At 33.2% G+C, this 21,505-nt stretch overlaps 3 protein-coding genes and 1 non-coding gene across 9 annotated transcripts; 2 read left to right on the top strand and 2 right to left on the bottom strand.

Annotated features, from left to right (window-relative positions):
- Positions 1-5,281: 5,281 nt before the first annotated feature.
- LOC107478120 (uncharacterized) lies at positions 5,282-10,197 on the bottom strand. Of its 5 annotated transcripts, none has more exons than XM_052259093.1 (8): positions 9,779-10,197; positions 8,347-8,449; positions 8,048-8,167; positions 7,588-7,686; positions 7,046-7,500; positions 6,586-6,771; positions 6,308-6,415; positions 5,282-5,674 (listed from the first exon to the last, which is right to left on the bottom strand). In XM_052259093.1, exons 2-8 carry the CDS (start codon positions 8,429-8,431, stop codon positions 5,510-5,512), a joined length of 1,218 nt encoding a protein of 405 aa, XP_052115053.1. In that variant the 5' UTR covers positions 8,432-8,449; positions 9,779-10,197; the 3' UTR covers positions 5,282-5,509. The 5 variants fall into 5 exon arrangements, with proteins under 5 accessions (XP_052115053.1, XP_015953757.1, XP_015953754.1 ...); XM_016098271.3 differs by lacking the exon at positions 9,779-10,197 and adding an exon at positions 9,424-9,616 and having other exon boundaries at positions 7,588-7,680; positions 8,347-8,471; XM_016098268.3 differs by lacking the exon at positions 9,779-10,197 and adding an exon at positions 9,424-9,616.
- Positions 10,198-10,222: 25 nt separating this feature from the next.
- Positions 10,223-13,955, top strand: LOC107478121 (uncharacterized protein C57A10.07). Its single transcript, XM_016098272.3, has 3 exons — positions 10,223-11,053; positions 12,544-12,668; positions 13,481-13,955. The coding sequence occupies exons 1-3, from the start codon at positions 10,444-10,446 to the stop codon at positions 13,796-13,798; spliced, it is 1,053 nt and encodes a 350-aa protein (XP_015953758.1). The 5' UTR covers positions 10,223-10,443; the 3' UTR covers positions 13,799-13,955.
- A 356-nt stretch (positions 13,956-14,311) lies between these two features.
- TRNAF-GAA (transfer RNA phenylalanine (anticodon GAA)) lies at positions 14,312-14,384 on the bottom strand. Its single transcript has one exon. It is a non-coding gene; the product is annotated as a tRNA-Phe (tRNA).
- A 138-nt stretch (positions 14,385-14,522) lies between these two features.
- LOC107478122 (probable L-type lectin-domain containing receptor kinase VII.2) lies at positions 14,523-19,680 on the top strand. Of its 2 annotated transcripts, XM_021137838.2 has the most exons (3): positions 14,523-15,483; positions 15,646-16,934; positions 19,333-19,680. In XM_021137838.2, exons 1-2 carry the CDS (start codon positions 14,880-14,882, stop codon positions 16,905-16,907), a joined length of 1,866 nt encoding a protein of 621 aa, XP_020993497.1. In that variant the 5' UTR covers positions 14,523-14,879; the 3' UTR covers positions 16,908-16,934; positions 19,333-19,680. The 2 variants fall into 2 exon arrangements, with proteins under 2 accessions (XP_020993497.1, XP_052114446.1); XM_052258486.1 differs by having other exon boundaries at positions 14,523-16,934; positions 19,333-19,679.
- Positions 19,681-21,505: the final 1,825 nt, after the last annotated feature.

Below are 21,505 nucleotides of genomic sequence, written 5' to 3'. Positions count from 1 at the left end.
ACATTTAAAGTTTTTGACACTTTTATTGAATTTGAATTGAGTAATGGTATATGGATCAAAAAGAAAGAGGCTGAGATGAAGAATTTTGGAAGATTTGAAAAAAAAAGGGGGATGAATTTTGTTTGAAAAAGAATTAAAAGAAAGAAGGAAATGTAGAATTTTTGTGCAAATTTTTTTGTCAAAATTTATATGCTGTTCTAAAAATATTTTTTGTGTTATCTTAGAAGAATGAAGTTTGTATTGTTTAATTTTTTTGTTGAGAAGGAAGTAGAAGCTAAGAGAAAATAAATAATTTGATTAAAGAATTAGTTGAAACATTTTTATATCTAACCTTTTTAAAAAAGATTCGAGTGAACACCTAATTCCGTTGTTTCTGTTTATTTTTTTGAAAAATAAGACGATCTTTGTATAAAAAAAAAAGAATACTGTGATCCCTAGTAAAATTATTTTAGAATAATACAACTCTTTTATTAAAAAATTCGTTAATAGTAATAAAAATTAATTTTGTGGGTCTTATTTATAACTTGTTGGGAGTTTTAAATTCCACAAATTATTAATAATTTTTTAAAAAAAATTCTTCGCTAGTAATGATTAAATGGAGAAAAATTGTTGTCAAAAGTGATGTCACAAGAAAAAAGTAACTACAATACGAAAATATTTCAAAAAGAGAAAATAATGTTACACAAAAAAAATGAGAAAAGAGAAAGATGATATTGATGGTGTTGTTGTCAGTATTGATAGTGGTAGAGGAGATAATTATGATGACAAGATATGATTGTATAATTGAAATAGTAAAAATAGAAATTATAATGATGATAAAAAAAGCAGTGATAATGATAATAGTAGTTGATCGTATTGTAAAAAAAAAAAATTTATGAGACTTTAAAATTTTCATAAATTACAAATAAAAACTTTACAATATTAATTTTCATTACTACTTAATGATTTTTTAACAGAAAATCATATTATCTCAAAATAATTTTGTTAAGAGCTAAAATGTCTTTTTTTTTTTTATAGAAATCGTCTTATCCTTCAAAAAAATTAGAGCCGTCAAAATGGACTAAATTTATCGGGCTAGTCCGTTATCCATTTAAATGGGCGGGCTTTGCCTCTAAAAAATTAAGCCCGTTTAAATTTTAGGTTAAACGGGATAGCCCGCGGGCTAAATAGGTGACCCGTTTATTTTTTTACATTTTTTCAAAAAAAAAACACTTTTAGTCGATATTATTTTCGATTCGATCCGAAAATCTAACCCATCAACAAAAAAATATTATTTTTTAAAGGTTTTTAATCTTAAAGTAGTATTTTTTGTCAAAATATTTTTTGAAAAATAAAATAAAATGATAAACGGGCTGGCCTATTTAACCTATCGAGTTGACTATAAACGGTCCAGATTAAAAAATTTTGGCCCGCAAATAAAGCGGACTTAAACGGACTAGCACATTTAACCCACGAATTTAACGGGTCGGATTTAAATGAGCCGAACTAACCCGTTTGACAGTCCTAACAAAAATAGATAGAAATCGAGTTGATTGTTTACCCAAAAAATTCTTTTAAGTGAAAAAAAATAATAAAATGAAAGAATAAAGATTTAATTATCATCGAGTTTATGATAATTTATATTATCTGTGAGTTTTATTATAGTGATTTAATAATTATTTTAGACTCTTTTATTTTTTTATTTTACTAATATTTTTATTTAGAGTTCTACCGAACATTTCTCTAGTAATTTTTTTGCCTCCTTTTTTCTACTAAACTACTCTTTATTTTATATATTCTCAGAGGTTGATTACTTGACTATATAAATTATTTTTATTTAACAGTGCACGGTAATTAATCTCTCATAAAAAACATGTTTAGAAATTAGAATATTATAGAACATTTGTTATTATTAGCTAGCTAGTAAAATATCTTATTAAACTGTTTTGAATTTTTAATTTTCCAATCTTCGTTTGTTTTATTTTCTTATCTATATGTCCAAAATTAAAGCACACGTCTGAAAAAAATTAAATCACACGTCAATGAATCCTATTTAACTTATATTTAATTTTAACACTAAGGTAGTGGGATTGAACTTGTTATATTGGCTATATAATTAAGTTGATATTTACCTACTACGGATCACCATTTACCCAACAAATCAAACTAACATACAGCACTGTACCACAGTGGAAACATACCAAGAACAATTTTGATTAGGTTGTGTTTAAGATATTTTCTCAATCTTGATAAACATATTATATTAAAAATTGCTGTTAAAATATCGTGTAGTGTCAGTGTGGCTTAGGCTTGGACATTGGATTATTAAAGCGTATTTAATCGGTGTTAATTATTATATAGTATTAGTTTATAGAAAAGTATGCCAATTTATTCTCAATAATAATTAATTATTATATTTTAAATACATATTGACAGAAGTTGATAAAATTTTGTTGGTAACATAACAAAATTGTTAGTTTATTACTATATTTGTTATGTCTATGTACACTAATTGCATTGCAAGTCAATAATAAAGTGAGGTAGTTCTAAAATGAATTATTATTACACCGATACCTTTAATAAATACATTAGGACAAGCATTATGATTAATACAATTTTCAATTACTCTGGTTGTTCAGTGGCTTCAACATGCTCATGATTAAGGTATGGAATATAAAATGTGTTACTTTAATTTTAGTAATATTTTTTAAAATATTATAATTATCTTAACCACCACTTCTCTAATCTTAAACCCTATTATTATCACTTTCATTTTCAACTACCATCATTATCACCGTTATCACTATTACCACCACCTCTAATTGCTGCATAGTACGATGCAAAGGAGTTGCTTGAAGTTCTTAAACGATTTGGGAATAATTTTGAGGCATTTGTCGTAACAACCATCCTCTTGAGCTTGATCTTTTCAAGCCAAGGCCTAAGGGTATGCACCGATTATGGCTCTATTCCAAGGACAAGCAAATCCTCCCCAATCTTCTGGAACAAGATTGAATTCTGCAAAGTGCAGTTTTTCTTTTAGTGTAATTAATCTCAACTCTAAAAACCTCTTAATCAAGATTGGAGGGCTAATAGCGTAGTAGTTTTCGATAAAAACCTTCTTTTGACACCATCGTTCGATATCATACCATGACTTGCACACTAGCAAGATCGAGCTTCTGCCCTAATCAGCAACGATAAAGGAGAACATGTGTTCCAGCACCTTTCTGGAAACGAGTACAGAGCTTTCTTCATTACTAGGGTTTTGATTTTATTAAACTTTTGAATTCGATTGAAACGATGCCGTTTTTCATGGCTAGAGTTTCGATTTTATTAAGCTCTCAAATTCGATTAAAACGATATCATTTTACGATGAAAGATGAGTCTCTTAATAATTAAATATTGTGTCTTTTGTGTTAGATCTGAAATGACCGTAGAAGAGAGATGGTGTGTAAAAGAGAGAGAAGATAAGAAGAGATGACGGTAATGGTGATGGTGATGGCGATGGCGGCAGTAATGATAGTGGTTGATGATGAAAGTGGTGGTAAGGTTTGGATTGGGGGAATGGTGATGTGGAGTAAGATTAAAGATTAGAGTTAGATTATATTAGAGGGTAGTTTGTGAATTTTATTTAATTTTGTAGTGTTTGAATAATTTTGTCTCCAAAAGTCCATTTTCTATAGAGATAACTTTAATTTTTTTTTAACGAGTAAAAATATCAACGCCTAAATTTTTTATGGTAAAAAATGACTATTTACTCTTTTATTTTCTTTCTTTAATTATTCAACTAAAGAATATGCGATAAAGAATTAGGATTAATAAGCATTTTTTGATATACTAAAAAATAAATTCACTCACTCTTTAATATTATAATTTTATTACGAAACGAAAAATTAAATTCTTTTGACCTTTACAATAATTTAAAAAGTATTTAAACTTTATATTATATTATTTATTAACTAAATAAAACTAAATTAAAATTACAAGAAATGAAATCAAATATTCTAGCAGCATAAAAGATGAATAACACATCTAAATAAAACAGAGGCTAAAATTATTAAATATAACATTTTCAAAATGCTTAAATTTAAATAGATTTATAAAAATTAAGATTAAAAAATACTTAAATTTATTAAAGTATTTATGAGAGAGGGAGTGATGACTTGGACATTACTCTTTAAAATTATCCACCAAGTGAGTCAGTAGTTTGCTCTTCTTATTGCATGAGAAAATATCGCACCTTGAGATAGTTAGATTAGAAGACAACACCTGAAATGGTAGGAGATCAAGCTATTAATTAATGTCCAAGTCGAATTGGACATGGGTCGCAATATCTATGTCTCGAACAAGTTGGTTATGCCGATCCATATAACGTCTTAGGCATTTGGATCATGGTATGAATAGTATGTATGTCTAAAATTTAAATATATTATTTTATTATAATAACATTTTGATATAAAATTTAACTTTTATTGCTAAAATTAGACTCGACAAATAAAAATAAATTAGCAGACACCAAAAAATAAATAAATTAGCCAATTTGTATTACGGCAACAATCATTTTGCTTCATTGTTAAACTGTTCCTAATTAAGTGAGATGGAGCTAAACAACAAATGTAAATAGAGGAAAAATTATGTGCGATGTGAGAATAATCTGAGATGATATCCTCAACATAGTGAAAAACTGAAAACTTTACAACAAACGATCGAACACAAACCAAGGAGTTGAAGCATTTGTGTTCATTCTGACCGTCCTCACAATACTCAAAAAGTCTAATTCCAAAATCTATCATCCTTTAATTACAAGATTGAGTTACACATTTAGCCATACATTTATTAATAATTTACCCTCTTTCTATATTTCGATTTATAATGACGCTATTTTTCTTGCAAGATTTAACATGCTTGTTGTTCTACTCAATAACATTGAAATTGTGAATGTTGTAAACTCAATATCAAATCAGTTGACATTTGGGAAAGATATTAGATGATCCACTAACATTAGCGGACTAATCTTATAAACACAAGCCCAATTCTACTCTTCACCAATGAAATTTCCATAAAAAAAAAATAGACATGAACAATTTATATATTTTTATCTATAAGTTTGAACTTTTGGAACAAAATATATTATGACATAGTATTAAAACTTTAATTACCAAAAGATATAGAACCGACCTTTGTTGATTCTGAAAAAAAAAAAAATCTACATAAGACAAACAAAAAGAAAAAAAAAGAAACTATGCAAGATTCATTCTTAGAAACATAAAACAGACTTGCATGAAAATACATATTAGATATATAACTATTTATGTACTTTTATCCATCTGCTTAAACTTTTAGAATAACTCGTTTCATGACAATATAAACATGCTAAGATTTTTCTTATGATTAGTATTAACTAAAATTACTACACACTTGTACAATTAGAAAGCATAAACCTGGCAGAAATATACTAGAGTTTTGCTGCAGAGCTGCACTATAGTATGAATTAGTTGTAGTTATCAGCAAGGATGACTATAGAACAAATTGGCTAGTTGAAGGTGAAGTTATGGTTATACTGCTGTGTAATTGAAGATAAATATTCAGCTGGATATTGGCACAGTCCTTTCTGGAATAGAAATTGGAGGCATCTTAAGATCGCTTCTTGCACACGTGAAGTCGTTTCCCGCTTCAGAAATGAAATAAGAAAGTTCACCTAAAACATGAAAAAAAACGTTAGACCAAGAAATCACCGAATCAGATATAGGATACTGAATTAGGTACAGTAATTTATGATACACAGGCACAATCTAATTATATGGGGTATTGTAATCTAATCCAAAGCATCAAGCATGAACCTGCTTACTGGCATTTTTCAAGTAAAACTCGAGCAACAAGACAACTAGTTAAAAAAATAATAACAAATAAATAAATCAAAGTTAATTGATGGATACTTTTAACCATCATTTTGTTCATTTATTTGTTTATTTTAGAAAGAGTTTTGCCCGTTAAAGGGAAAGATAGGAATGCTCGAGTCAATGCGAAATCTGGGAACTTCTATGTTGCCTAACCAGCTAGGAGCCGTAAATTGTAGAGCAGAATTCAGCACATTATAACCCAATAAAATTTCTTACAGAACTATAAAACTTTCTTTTATATGTAACCTTATAATAATACCGAATGCTAAGAATTTTGAATTAGTTAATAGCAGTTAATTGAATATGCATTTAAGACAGCATATGTATACAAGTTCACATAGATCATGTAAATTCCTCAGATACATCATTTTCAATAACAATCTAAGTCCTCAGTTTCTCCACTCTCATATTTACTCTCCAATAATACGTACCTGAATTTCAGCAATTGGTGAATAAAGGGAAGACAGTTCGGTAAGTGAGGATAGCACAGCTACCAAAACATCTTCATCTAAAATACTTGATAGGAACCGTACACCTGCCTGCATTAAATCAACCATAACATAAGAAACCTAAGTATACGATAATTCAATCCCAGGAAGAAAAAAGAAAACAGAGAAAATAAAATGAAGTGTGACAAAATAAAGCTCATGTAATGAAAGAAAATGCACATTTTTTTTAATACATAGAAGTGTATAAAAAGTTAACACACCTGGTACGCTTTGTATATATTTTCAAATGTAGACCTCAGTTTTGGAACAACTTGTGCTGCAGCCAACTTCACTGGCAGAGACACCGTAGATAAACTCATCATATTGTACACCATGTGCAGTGTAATTAAAGCAAAATCATCTGATATCTCAGAAAAGCATCCAGCAGCAAAACATGCTGCTTTTGCCTGTTACATAATAAATTAAAATTATATCAGATATGTCACACATATATATATATTTTGATGCAGATAATAAACCAATTAAAACATGAAAATTGTCTTTAAGGAAACTTGTTAAACAGGGCAGAAGACGCAGAAGTTTATGATTTCTCACTTTGCATACAACTGCACAACAGTTTTTGAAATATTAGAAGAAAATATGAACGGGTATTCTGTATTCAAGTAGCACAGTGATATAAACAGATAAATGAAACATAAACTATGCCAAAGTTTCCTTTACCACATGAGGATCAGAAGACACAAGGCTGGAAAGTATCAAGTATCGTATTTGAGCATTGTCATGGGCGAATTCAGCCCAGCAACCCAAAAGAATTAAAGCAAGTTCCTTGGACTCTGAGTCTCCATTCTGAAAAACATATCTCACTTGATTCAACAACTCCAAGTGATTAGCTACTCTTTCCTTTGACAGCAATCCCTTACACTCCCTGTGTTTCTGACCATTTCGATGCCTTCGTTCATTCGAAAAAGCCTTGACAACAGAAACCTTGATTTCCTTGTCACCTCCCTTAAAGGCTCCAGCAAGGCGCAAGAGGATGGCATTGGCAAATAGCCTAGCTTCACCTGGCACTACGCCAGATATAACATTGGGAGCAATGCCAGATTTGTCTGATTCAAGCTCTCTGCTCCACTGCTCAAGGTGACGACCTAGCTGCAATATGGCTTGAGCCGGTGCGCCTGATGAAGGATTCAATTTAGTAAAAGAACTAAAGAAGAAAAAAAGATGTACAATAAATAAAAACAAAAAAGAAAGTGCCACATCACCTGGCTTACTAGAACGGAGTCCCTTCTCAAGTTGGATGCTCCATTCCATGGCCGAAGCAGCACAGCTATTTTGAACAGCAGATTCTCTTGTGCCTGATACTACCAGCAAAAGAAAAGTGAGCTCAATGACTTTTAGCTAACCAACACTTTCACATGCTAGTACCCAGCACTATGCTAATCTCTTTAATGGGGCTTCTTCTCCATATATGTCCAAAACATCTAAAGGTGGTATTCTATCACATTTCTGTACAAGAGGCTCTAACCCAACATTTTATCTAATGCATTCATTCTTCCTACCTTATCTAATGTGCCCACTCATTCAACAAAACATTCTCATCTTTATAATATTAAACTTATTTTCTTACCTTTTTAACCTCTCAAGAGTACTTATATAATCAAAACTACCAATAAAAAAAGGGGGGAATTCATCATTCAATTTAAATGCAAAATCCGCAATTACCCATGGGTTCATGAGCGAGGCTCATTTCCAGATCGGTGTTCCTCCTTTCTCCTCCTTCCTGGAGTGAGCCTTGTATGAAAGTTGCTGCAAAAGATGATGATGTTTCGCTCATAATGGAATCTGTAACAAAAAGTACACCAATTCGGTCACCATTTTCAGGAGGCTGCAACACCAATTAAATTTATTCGCCACAGATAAATCTGCCTAAAATGAAAGCTACAGAGTAAAATTTCAAATTTCAATTCAGGTTGGCACTATCAATTACAGAATGTGTGAGGAGGTGGTTGTGCATGGCTCACCAATCATATGCCGTAAGTAGCTATGCTGGACATCAGTAGTCACACAACCATCCACTTTGTTGGTGTCTAGGTCACTCCCAACCATGGTTCAGTTGAATTTAATCTGTTTAAAGCTTAGTCACAAACTGAACTAGGATATAGTTAAATATAGGAATAATAATAGATAACATTCAACAAATTCAAATTTAAGCATAAATCAACAATGTGGGTCTTCTTAGGGGACAAATATTCCTGCAGAGTTGCAGTAATACACGAATTTGGAATTACTCAGCACAAAATAAAACAACAAAATAACATTTAAAATTTTAAAGCAAGTAAAAGAACAGAAGTTATATGTGAGTATAATATTTTTTTTCCAATCCACCATTAACCTTAAAGATCAAACCTTAGAGAGAGCAAGAACAATTATACTTTAACTAAATACGAATACAGATAGTCAATTATCACAATAGCTAGTTCAAGTTCTCTAAAGTCTTAATGATCCCAAAATAATCATAAGAAAACAATTTATATAAACAGTATTAATTTATTACCACATAACAATGCAACCTAAACAAGAAAAACCAACCTTCTATTCAATTTCAATCCTTCAGTTCTCTCGGTCAATGCTATTTAATTTACGTTTCATAGTTACTTTTGCACAGTAAATAAATATTAAAAAATTATTCAAAGTCATGTATATGAGACGATGAACCAACTTTAGTGGGGACAAAGAGGCGAGGAGAAAAGAATGACATGTTTCAGTTGGAGCACAACTAGAAAGCAAAGTCAGAAGGGCAGTCTAGGATCTCAAAAACTTGAGAGCTTTCAATCTAGCTATGCTGGGAAAGCAATGTTGGCACCTTCTAACTAAAGATCACTCCTTATTCTACAAAGTTTTTTGTAGGGCAAATATTTTGGTTCTATAATTGAAAAGTAACTAACTGGCAAGTTGGTAACTAGTCTTGAATCAATATCCATTGAAAATTAATTAGAGCTAATAATTTTACACATGAAGTGGGTCAGGCAATTCATCGAACACCTGTAATGCAAGGCAGTGATGTAATAATATGAAGCCTGTATAAGAAAGGGAATTACTGTGTGCAAAGAGAGTGTTCAGTGGAAATATGGCATGAGTCGGGGTTCTCACAAGTTGCTAAGCACCACGAGGCGCAGAGCAGTGACCGAGAAACTTGGCAGAGGCGGAGCAGCGACGGAGATGGAGGGAGGAGGCAGAGCAGTGGCAGTGGTCAGCCACACACTCGTGGGTAGAGGTGAACTCGTAGTTTTTGGTTTGCACTGGCTGCTCAAAAATGGGGTTATGGGCCAGCTTTCTTCATGGGACGTGTATCGCTGGAAAAAAACAGATCTTTGGTCCTTACAAGAAGTCAAGAACAAACAGATCCCTCAACAAAGAATTAAGCTTTAATAAAAGAGGAACAAAGTGCTATACAATTGAGGACCAAAATGGATTCAGAAGAATCAGAATCCTATACATCACTGTGAGAAAGGGGGAGCGGCTTTGACATCACTACAACCAGTGCGAAGAACGCAGAAGAGTTCGGTGGCTTCGAACACCGGTGGAGTTAACCATAGCAGCAGCAATTACGGCATTGGAGTTGCTGGCTATGGAGGTCTGAATGGACCTGATTCATCACCCATCAATTCGGCTCCCACATGCAGACCGGAGGGTGCTTCAATGGAATTGCCAGAGAGAAAGAAGACAGGACACAGCCGTTTCCAAGTCACAGCGACATGAAGAAGATGCCATCGCGCGAAACGGTGTTGCCAAGAAGAACTTCGGATTAGCAGCGGCAATGGAGGTGGAATCGAAGATAGTAGACCCGCGTGGAGGATGGGGAAACGGGTTGGGTCGGGTCCTCTTTGTGGGCCTAGACCCCTGTCCCAAAAGAAAAATATAGAAAAAGAACAAACAGATCCTTCGAATCTGGATCTCCTGCATCTCATTCTCACTCCTCCTGCGATGCACTGCTCCAGTGCTCCTCTGTCCTCTCGGAGTGATTAAGATCATGTAATTCAACTTATGCAAATTATAACTCTCTTCTGTCTCAAGTACTTCAATCCAATGATTCCGTTGCTGCCTCACTCCACACCACAATGAACAGTTACCAATTCGGATCCCAAGCCCCAAAGTCCTTTCACCCTTTCACAAGGATCGACTTCGACTTAGAATCCGGAACCGCCACCTCACCAAAACGACCTCGTAAACCCAGGAACTCCACGTCGTTTCGCCCTCTCAGAATGATCAAATCATTTTATAACCGTTTCAACCACTTCTTCAAGCTCCACCCTCTCATGCTTATTTTTATTGCTTTCTCCTTTGGCGTAACGGTCCTCGTCTTCCTCTCCTTCTACGGAACCCAGCACAAGGCGCAGAATGGGGGCTTTTATATTAAATTCGACTCTGCTTCGGAAGATTACCCTTTCCCGAACCTGAAGAACCTTGTCATGGTTGCTGGGCACTCTGTTTATACCAGTAGTAGCTGTGGGAAGATTGAGAAGGAAGATTCCTGGTTCTTGGAGTCGTATCAGAAGAATCCTGGTCAAGCTGCGACTTTCGTGAAGCATATTCAAGAAGGGATTGAGATTGCGGCCAGAGATGAGAATGCTCTGCTTTTGTTCAGTGGGGGAGAGACTCGGAAAGACGCGGGACCTCGCAGCGAGGCGCAGAGTTACTGGGCCGTAGCAGATTACAAGGGATGGTTTGGTGAGTTTTTGTTTTTACTGGTAACGGATTTTGTCATCATAGGAGTTGAAATTGGTTGTGTGCTCAATTTAGATATTATATCTGTATATGGATAGTTAGACATCTTAGGCTTCATTTGGAGGTTGTCTTATGATAGAAATAGATTGGCATTGTGGATACAAATCTATATATGTGCATGACATTAGTCTACTATGTGTTATATTTTGAATAGGTTGTTGTCGTATAAATAAGAAGCTTGATCTATATTCAAGGTTAGCCAGTTCATGAAATCCACCTAACTAGTGAGGTGAGCTTTAAGATTAGGCTCATTTGTTCTCAATTCTATTGAGCCTAACCTGAGCCGTGTTAAGTGCGGATATATTTTCTCCGTTGCTATAATTCTATTGTCAATGTGTCTTTGTAGTTTGTAAGTTTTGATAGTTACCAAACAGGTTAGGGGGAGAGAGAATAAGAGATGTCTTGTGATTATCGAACTCTAAGATGTACATAAGATGTATAGCCTTTAATGTTCAAATGACATTTCTGATTTGGAAAGATATTACATACCCGTGCACATGGCCAAAGGAACTTGGCATGAGATTGAGTGGTTATGCTAATTTTTTCCCGTCTTATGCTTAACAAAGAAGCTTTAAATATCTATCAAATGTGGAGTTTACTAAACTGAAAACATGGTAGCTTAGCTAGCGAATTGAGCTGTTATATAGTTGCACTACTGCAACTCATCTAAGAATTGTGGATCAGATATTGAATTGTCGTTTTCCTTGTCTTATGCAAATTTCTAATTTTGTAATTGGGATATCATTTGTATTCTTTTAGCAGATTTTCAAGTTTCATATTTCACAATATAAAACAATTTTGGTATACTACAAATCACCAATCCATGCATATATAGGATTAGTGCATATATGAAGCATGCAAACTCTAAAAGTTGTTCAGTTTAGAGAAATTAATCTCAACTTCTAACTTTGATTTTAATCCAGTATCTTAAATCAGTTGTTTCTGTTTGAGTCCAATATTGGTTATTTTCAACTAATCTAAATCAGCGCATGTTCCTTTAACATAGCAAAAGTAAGGAAGAGATAGATGGACCTTAGTTTCGTAAGTTAACAATGATTTAGTTTATAGTTTAGATTCACAGTACCATTACAGAGGCCTGTAACAATAGTAATCTTGTCATCTTCATTGAGCTGCTTTCATATTTTATGATTCTAATAAAATTGCTTATAATTGTTTTGTTTTCTGAATTATGATTTAACCTTGGTGTGTTCTATGAATTCTGCTTTGTTTGCTGCTCAATTGTTTCCTATAACTTCGTAACCTTAGTTTGATGGATTTCCTTTGCATCATTTATGTGTTCCCTCAGGGAATTAGGCTGTTGCTGTTAATGATGGTGGCATGAAGGTTTCTACCTTTTGTGTATTTGCTGATACTCACATATGAAACTCCTTTTATCAGAAATTTTATCTCATTCTTTTTGGTTGCGTGTGAAGGTAAAGAAGAAAGTGTGAAATCAAGAGCACTTACAGAGGAACATGCACGGGACAGCTTTGAAAATCTTCTATTCAGTGTGTGTCGGTTCCGAGAGCTTACAGGCACCTATCCCCAAAATATAACTGTAAGTAAGCATTACCCATGTGTTATGAAGCATTCTGTCCCAGTTTGTTTAAATAAATGGAATGTTAGTATTGTATGTGGAATGACGAAAGTAAATGAAAAGGAGTCTTTAAAAGCCTAGCCATTTGTGTGGACATTTGAATGACACTTTGTGATATTTTGTTGGCTGCTGAGAAGAGTCAGAATTTATTAGTGAAATATTGTAATTTGTATGTGTATATGTTGCTTGCAATGTGAAATCCATCAACTTAGCATTCTTTATAAGTTCTAAGTTGAGTATTGGATTCACCTTCGATGGTCCTGCCTTGTAACCAAATTGGTGCTTGTACAAAATATTACTGATTCAAAATTGCTGAAAAGCAAGTTGGAGTTATTAATTTCAAATATAGAAAGAAGAGTTCTGTATCATACATCTTTTGCTTTTCGTAATTTGGTGTAAAGTTAATTTTGTTCTAGCTACTTGACAATTTTCCCCACATGGTATCCATGTGTTGCATCATATGTTATGCAGTTGCATTTAACTTAGTAATGAGCTTTCATTGTTGCATTTAATTGTGTTCCGTATTCATCACGCTGTTGGTTGCCTATGAGGTGTGCATTGTTATCAAAGAGGAGTGTAGAGCACTGCATGTCAGCCTTCAATATAAGTATCTCTCTAAGTTTCATGCTTCATATAAATACATAAACAAATAAACAAAGTCTGAACAGAGATTCACCACTGACATGTGACATTTTGGATATTACTTCATGCTTTTCCTTCCTTTGTGATCTGCATTACAGAGTTTCAATCTGATTTAGTGATTTGGGAATCAGGTTGTAGGTTATGATTTCAAGGAAGAGAGATTCGCACATATACATCGATCTGCAATCGGCTTTCCGGACTCGAGGTTCTTCTATGCCGGCACCCCTGCTACATCAAATTCAATGGCAGCTGCTCTAAAAGGAGAGGAGCTGGTGAGGACTCAATTCCTCAGAGATCCATATGGATGTAAGGGTTCACTTTATCATAAGAAACTAAAGCGCGATCCTTTTCACCGGTCCATTCCTTATCCCAATGGGTGCCCTGAAATTGAAGCTTTGTTCAGATATTGTGGACCAGCACCTTTTCCTAGTGCACTCCCATGGGCATAGTTACCATGACTTTGATCTGATAATATAAGGTGTAAACTAACAAATTTGAGTTAATATAAGGTACATATGAGAATCACCAGACGATGCATGAATCCACGGATAAATGATACCATTGTTAAAATTTTGTTCAGGGGAAATGATATTGTTGTGTACGAAAGTGAATTGTTGATAAACGATGCCAATGCTAAATTTTTTTCAGTTGAAATATATCAACAATTGGTGTTCTGAAACATAAGGCTGAATTAAAAATATATTTTGTAAATAGGTTTGATAAATTCATGATATCTGCAAAGCATGAGTGCAAAGGGACTTAATTGTGCATCAATGTTATATATTTGAAATAATTGAATCATAACGGTATAAAGAAGTTTTTCCAGGACATCCATATAACATGAATTACATGTATTCCAAATCAGAGTGCTGAGCTACTATTAAGAATACAAACAGCATGAAAACCGTGCAACCTGCATCATCCCTAAGCTTTGAATGAGTTAAACAAAAGAATCTACCGAATGCGGTGAGCGTGGATCGAACACGCGACCTTCAGATCTTCAGTCTGACGCTCTCCCAACTGAGCTATCCCCGCGTTACAAAAGTTGTTGAACATATCAAACTAATATCCCGACTTTAGGTTTTTCACGTGTATGCACTTTCCAGCGTACCATTCAATATATATATGTACAGTGATTCAGATATTTTTCTTTCATCGTCCTTGTCTTGATCCTTCTCGGAGGTAAACGAAACAAAACAAAAAAATATCATACACATGTTCAACTTGAATTGAATTATGAAGCTTTGACACAGCACAGTAGCACACACCTTTTGATCACCAGTTCACCACAACAATAATCAACATCTTGTTCACCACCATGTCCCACCACCCCACCCTACATTTCTACAACCTCAGACAGACATATACATCATTCATCATCCTTGTCTTGAATCTTGATCCTTCTCGTAGATAAACAAAAAAAAATAAACAAAACAAAAAATATAAAGATTTTCAACTTGGGTTGAATTATGAATCTTTCACGCAGCACACACCTTTTGATCACCATATCAATAATCAACATCTTCTTCAATGATCTCTTTTGCAACAATAACAACAATAATGTCTTCCCTTCTCATATATCTCTTCCTTCTGAGAATAACCTTAGTTTCTTCGTCAACAGAATTTGTCTACAACACCAACTTCAACTCCACCAACATAAATCTCTATGCAAACGCCACTATTGATGATCACTCTCACTCTTCAATTCTCACCCTTACCAACCATGCCTCTTTCTCTATTGGCCGTGCTTTCTACCCTTCCAAGATCCCAACAAAATCTTCCTTTTCTTCCAACCCTTTACCGTTCTCAACCTCCTTCATCTTCTCCATTGCACCATTCAAGCACCTTCTCCCTGGCCATGGTTTTGTGTTCTTGTTCTCACCTTTTGAAGGAGCAAACGGGGTTAGCTCAGCTCAGCACCTTGGCCTCTTCAACTTGACCAACAATGGTAACCCCAAAAACCATGTTTTTGGGATTGAGTTTGATGTGTTCAAGAACCAAGAATTCAATGACATCAATGATAACCATGTGGGTTTGGATGTGAATTCTCTTACTTCTTTGGCCTCACACGATGCTGGATTTTGGGTCAGTGGAAAACATGATGAAAAGTTTAAGGAATTGAAGCTTAACAATGGTGAGAACTATCAAGTCTGGATTGAGTATTCAGATTCTAGAGTTAATGTAGCAATGGCTATTGCAGGGAAAAGAAGGCCTAATAGGCCTTTGATTAGTGAACTTGTGAATCTTTCTGATGTCTTTTTGGATGAAATGTTTGTGGGATTTTGTGGAGCAACAGGGCAACTTGTTGAGAGTCACAAGATTTTGGCATGGAGCTTTAGCAACTCAAATTTTTCAATCGGCGATGCTTTGGTGACTACGAATTTGCCTTCATTTGTGCTTCCAAAAGAACCAGTTTTGAAGTCAAGAGGTTTTGTTTCAGGTATCAGTTTTGGGATTTTTATCTTTGTTATTGGTAGTGCAGCTATGGTGTTTGTTGTTTTGCTCAAAAGAAAAAGAAGCAAAAGAATGGAGGAAGAGGGAGATATTGAAGACTGGGAATTAGAGTATTGGCCACACCGTATTAGTTATGAAGACATTTATGCTGCAACTAAAGGATTTTCAGAACAGAATATAATTGGGTTTGGAGGGAATGGAAAAGTTTATAAAGGGATTCTACAAGGAGTAGAGGTAGCAGTGAAAAGAATCCCTTATGACAGTGAATATGGTATGAGGGAGTTTCTATCTGAGATTTCAAGCTTAGGAAGATTGAAGCATAGGAATGTGGTTCCATTGAGGGGTTGGTGCAAGAAAGAGAGAGGAAGCTTGATCCTAATTTATGATTATATGGAGAATGGAAGTTTGGACAAGATAATATTTGATTCTGATGAGAACTCAATTTTCCATTGGAAAAACAGAATCAAGGTGCTGAAGGATGTGGCTATGGGGATATTGTATTTGCATGAGAGTTGGGAAGTTAAGGTGTTGCATAGGGACATAAAAGCAAGCAATGTGTTACTTGACAAGGATATGAATGCAAGGTTGGGGGATTTTGGACTCGCCCGGATGCATCATCATGAGCAGATACCTAACACCTCTCGAGTGATCGGAACGGTTGGCTACATGGCACCGGAACTGCTAAGAACCGGGAGAGCCTCGACGCAAACTGATGTGTTCAGCTTCGGCGTGTTGGTTCTAGAGGTTGTGTGTGGGAGAAGGCCTATAGAAGAGAATAAGCCAGCATTGGTTGGTTGGGTGTGGAGGCTAATGGAGAGAGGACAGTTGTGTTGTGCTCTTGATGAAAGATTGAAAATGAGGGGTGATGAAGATTATAGCATTGATGAAGTTGAGAGAGTTCTTCATCTTGGTTTGTTGTGCACACATTATGATCCTCAAGTTAGGCCAAGTATGAGGCAAGTTGTGAAGGTTTTGGAGGGTGAGAGTTTGGAAATAAGCTTAGTTGATAAAATAAATTCCGCTGCTGATGGATATAGTGGGGTTCACCCCACCATTGAAGATATATCTCAATGTTCTTTCACAACTCAATGTGAGGGCAGATGAGTTTTCTTGAGGATCATTTCACTAATTGTAAGTGTATATTACTTTCATCTTTTTTGAAATTCGGTGATATCATAGGACATATTTTGATTTATTATGTTTACTTTATAAGAGAGGCTAGTGTTATATATTCTAAAATTCATAAAAATCAGTAAAATATGTTTATTGTTTTTAACCTTTATGATTTTTTTTAAAAATATTTCTAATGTTTAATTTGATTCAATTTTATTCGTAATATTTTTTATTTGTATTAAAATTATCACTGAATATTATACGCGTATAATTTTGCGAATGAAGAAAGTATTGTTATAAAATGCTTTACCCAAATTAGTGTATAATTTTGTGAATGAAGAAAGCATTGTTAATTATCGGAAAAAGTAATGTGATTAACACATCGACTAATAATAACCGGTTCATAACATGATTTATCTTTCGGGGTATAAGTTAGTACTCCTTTCAGTCCTTTGATATGCATCTGTTGAAATGTTTGAGGATAATTCAATTCTTTATATGTTTGACATTATTCTTGTATTTATATTTGATATATATAATTGCAATTTCAGTTGAGAGATAAAATATATACTTTAAATTTGTTAAAAATTTTAAAAATATATCTAAATTTTATTTTATTTTAATTTTATCATCAAAATTTTTTTATTAATAACTAAATTTTTAAAAAGTTTAAGTCTAGTCAAACAATAATGTTTGTTAACTAAAGGCCAGTGATAGAATTGTGTTTAATTTATTTGTATTAAACGTTATTTTTGTGAGATTATTGTTGAATTTATTTTAAATTTTTCGAAAAAATAGTTACCAAGAATACATGATACAAACTGAAAATTTGTGAGATTAAACTGAGTCTTTAAAATTATGATGTTTTTATAAATTTACAATTATTTTAAAAATAAATAGACAAAAGTACATATAAAATACAGAAAAAAATTGTAAATATTAAAGTACACATGAAAGATTGTTTTTGAGGCTATATTTGTTTATAAACACTGGACAATGAAACAAAGATATAAAGATACAAAATCATATTTAGTAGATGAGACATGAATATAGATATTGTGTCATAAAACACTAAATTAGTATATTTTATGTTTTTCTTAACAGAAAAGACATCAAAATACTAATAAGAGATATAATTTATTTTTTTATTTTTTTTATTATTTGTAACCAAATACAATTTTATATACAAAACTGTCATACCGTTAGTAAATTTGTAGGACTTATGGTATATTTTTGTCCTTCAAAAATAATTTTTAGAATAAACTTTGATATTTATTAATTTAAATGTGTACTTTGTCTACTCTAAACTTTTTTATTTATATTTTTTGTCTATTTATTTTTTTTAAAGTAACCCCGAAAATTTTTACTAAATTTATGAGAATATGTGAGCATGATATTTTTTAAGGGTTTTTCCTATATTAAATAATCATTTTTTATTTTTTATTGAAAGGTACAATGCATCATGGTATTATCCTATAAATTTTTGTGGTGTTAAATTTATTGCAACTTTTATACACTTTTGGTTAAAAAAAGTCGGAACAATTGTGAAAAAAAGTTTCTATATTCCACAAAAGTATAAGTTCAATTGTGTAATAAAAATAATTTTTGTAAGTGATTTTGTATGAGTATTCAAATATTTTTAAGTTGAACGTTTGTAGGAAGAAAGAAAAAACAAAATTTGTTTTTGAATTTTTGCATTATAAATTATGAATTTAATTTTGATGCATTGTCAATGTAAAATTATTTTATATATATCTAATCGCATAACGTTATATTAGCGAAAAAAACTATTTCTTATATTAATTGAATAAATGGTCATCTAAAAAGACAATTGTAATTATACAACTGTATAAAATATTTTATACTATCAATACATCAAAATTAAACTCTATAAATTACCTCTACTCTTTTTTCTAAAATTTCAACTTACAAACATTTCATAAGAGATTTTTGAATGAGTTTAAGTACAATCATAATCTACAAACAAATAAAGACCAATCTATCATGTACTCCAGAAAGAATTGCTTGAATAAGTTGGACAGTTAGTTATTATTTTTACTATAAAAAATGTTGAATACTGTCGAATTTAGCATAAAAAATTAGTGATAGATTTACCATTGAATTTACCGACGAATTTGACAATAAATTTATCGGGTAAAAAAATTACCGTTGAATTTAATTTTCTGACGGTAAATTCGCCGGTAATAATTGGAGGAAAAAATTGGCGCGCTCATTATCATCGGATTTAGCGTTAAATAAATTCAATGGTAAAGTAATTAAATGAAACGCGCCGTTTTGGTCACAGGCTGTACGTTACCGGTGAATTTTTCGACGGTAAATTCGTCGATAAAATTGGCCCTTCGTATATATACATGTGATTCACCTAACTCTAGCCGTCACTCTTTCTCTTTTTCAGTTCTTCTCAGTTTCATCTGATGAAACCTAAGGCAATAATTCTCTCCAGCAGTCCACCTCTTCTCTTATTGCCACCCGCCATCCACCATCCGCCACCCTTCTCTCCCTTTGCCGTTCTGTTCCCCTCGCCATTTTCGTCGCGTCAGCGTCGCTACCTTTGTCACATCATGGTCGTCGTCTTCGTCATGTCAATGTTGCTGCCTTCGTCGCTCTTCATCTCCATCCAGAAGGAGATTAGTCTTCGCCGTTACAAATTATTTCAGATGTGTATACGTATTACTTTATTCCAACTTTCAAGTTCAAGATATTATGAATGTCTTGAACTCATTTGTCAGTTATAAATTATTTCTTTTTCTATACAGTATTGAAAATGTATAGTATTACTTGTTGTTCCTAATTGTTCAAATAGAAGATAGTTAATTACCCAAGTTTATTTTCTTTATTGGAGATGTTATGATGCTTTTCTTGTTGAGAATCAATTATCTCTTTTTTTGTTGCGGCGAGTTGTATCATAGTGGTATCGGTCTAAAGGAATGTAATTATGTTTAAGATTTGTTTACTTCCAACAAGATGAAAGTAGTAAGATAAAAAAAATTTATTCTAATTTTTAGTTTTGTTCTAATTTTCAGTTTCTTCTAATTTTCATCTTTTGTATTTGTCGCAGAGAATCGTGGTCCTTACCAGTGCTCTGTATCGAAAACTAGTTGATTTTTTCTTCTTTGATTATGTATTATAATGGAAGCTGTATAGGAAAAAATCATGAGATTATGTTTTTAGATTGTCATTAATATATTTGGTATTTGGCTATGTTTGGTTGTATTAAGGATGTTTGGTGTTTAGATATGTGTAGAATATAGCGAACATGTGATGTGTAAATTTGAATTAAGATTTTTAACCATATGATTTGTTAATTAAGATTTTGGTTGTTACTGTAGATTATCATCCATCGTCAAAATGATGGCTTGTACTTTAAATTTTGTTAGTTAAGAAATTATCAAATTTAAATATTTAAAATTATATATTGAATTTATAAATAAATTTTTTTACAAAAATAACATTTAAGTTTACTGTCGGATTTATCGGGGACAAAATCCGATGATAACAAGCTCTAGAATTTTGCCAATTAAAAGTATATCTGCCGCTAAATCTATCGGTAATTAGCGGCAGATGAAAAATCCGCCAGTAAATAGTTACCGGCGAGGTTTATACTATCGAATTTATTTCGCCACTAAAACCGACAGTAAACAGGTCTAATTTACTAAAAAATTTGTTGGTAAATCTGACGGTATTGGTGATTTTCTATTAGTGTTTATTTCTTTGATTTTGTATCAAATTAGCTAACATGTTGATGCGTGAGCATCTTTCATATCTTTTCCTAGTGAAATTGCATCTAATTTGTTGAGTTTAATAAAGAATTAATTATCTTTTAGCCAATATGGATGTTACTTTGAGTCTTTTGCAATTTTGTTTATTTTAGGTAGCATTCGGCTGGATTTGATGGAGTTTCTGCAGCACAAGAACAAAAGGAGATGGCAGCGAGGAGCGACGCGTACGCGTGACTGACGCGTGCGCGTGATTTGAAGATTTGCTCAGCGACGCGTGCGCGTGACTGACGCGTACGCGTGATTTGAAGATTTGCTCAGCGACGCGTGCGCGTGACCGACGCGTCCGCATGACTTGCGAAAAAGACCATCGACGCGTATGCGTGACTGACACATACGCGTGACATGCGCCACGTACAGAAAATGCAGAAAAATGCTAGGGGTGATTTTCTGGGCTATTTTGACCCAGTTTTCAGCCCAAAAAACACAGATTAGAAGCTGCAGAATGGACAAAACATGTGGTCCCCACCCATCAACTGAAGACCTGCTGATTATTCTGATTTAAATTCAAATATTATTTTTAGGAAAAGATATTATTTTTAATTTTAGATAATTAGATTTTAAATTTATTAGGATTAGTTATTAAAAGGGATTCCATTAGTTAACTTTAGGGGCCATCAGATTGGAACTCTGTACATTTTATGAGAATCCTATTTTTCTTTGATCCATGAGCAACTAATCCTCCATTGTTAAGGTTAAGAGCTCTGTCTATTTGTATGGATTGATTTTATTGCTTTTTCTATTTTAATTCATGTATGAATTTATAATTTAAAAATTGTTTTCGCTCTTTAT

The sequence above is a fragment of the Arachis duranensis genome, chromosome 3 (assembly GCF_000817695.3).
Source record: "Arachis duranensis cultivar V14167 chromosome 3, aradu.V14167.gnm2.J7QH, whole genome shotgun sequence".
Taxonomy (NCBI): domain Eukaryota; kingdom Viridiplantae; phylum Streptophyta; class Magnoliopsida; order Fabales; family Fabaceae; genus Arachis; species Arachis duranensis.
This window is presented reverse-complemented; position numbering and strand designations above follow the sequence as displayed.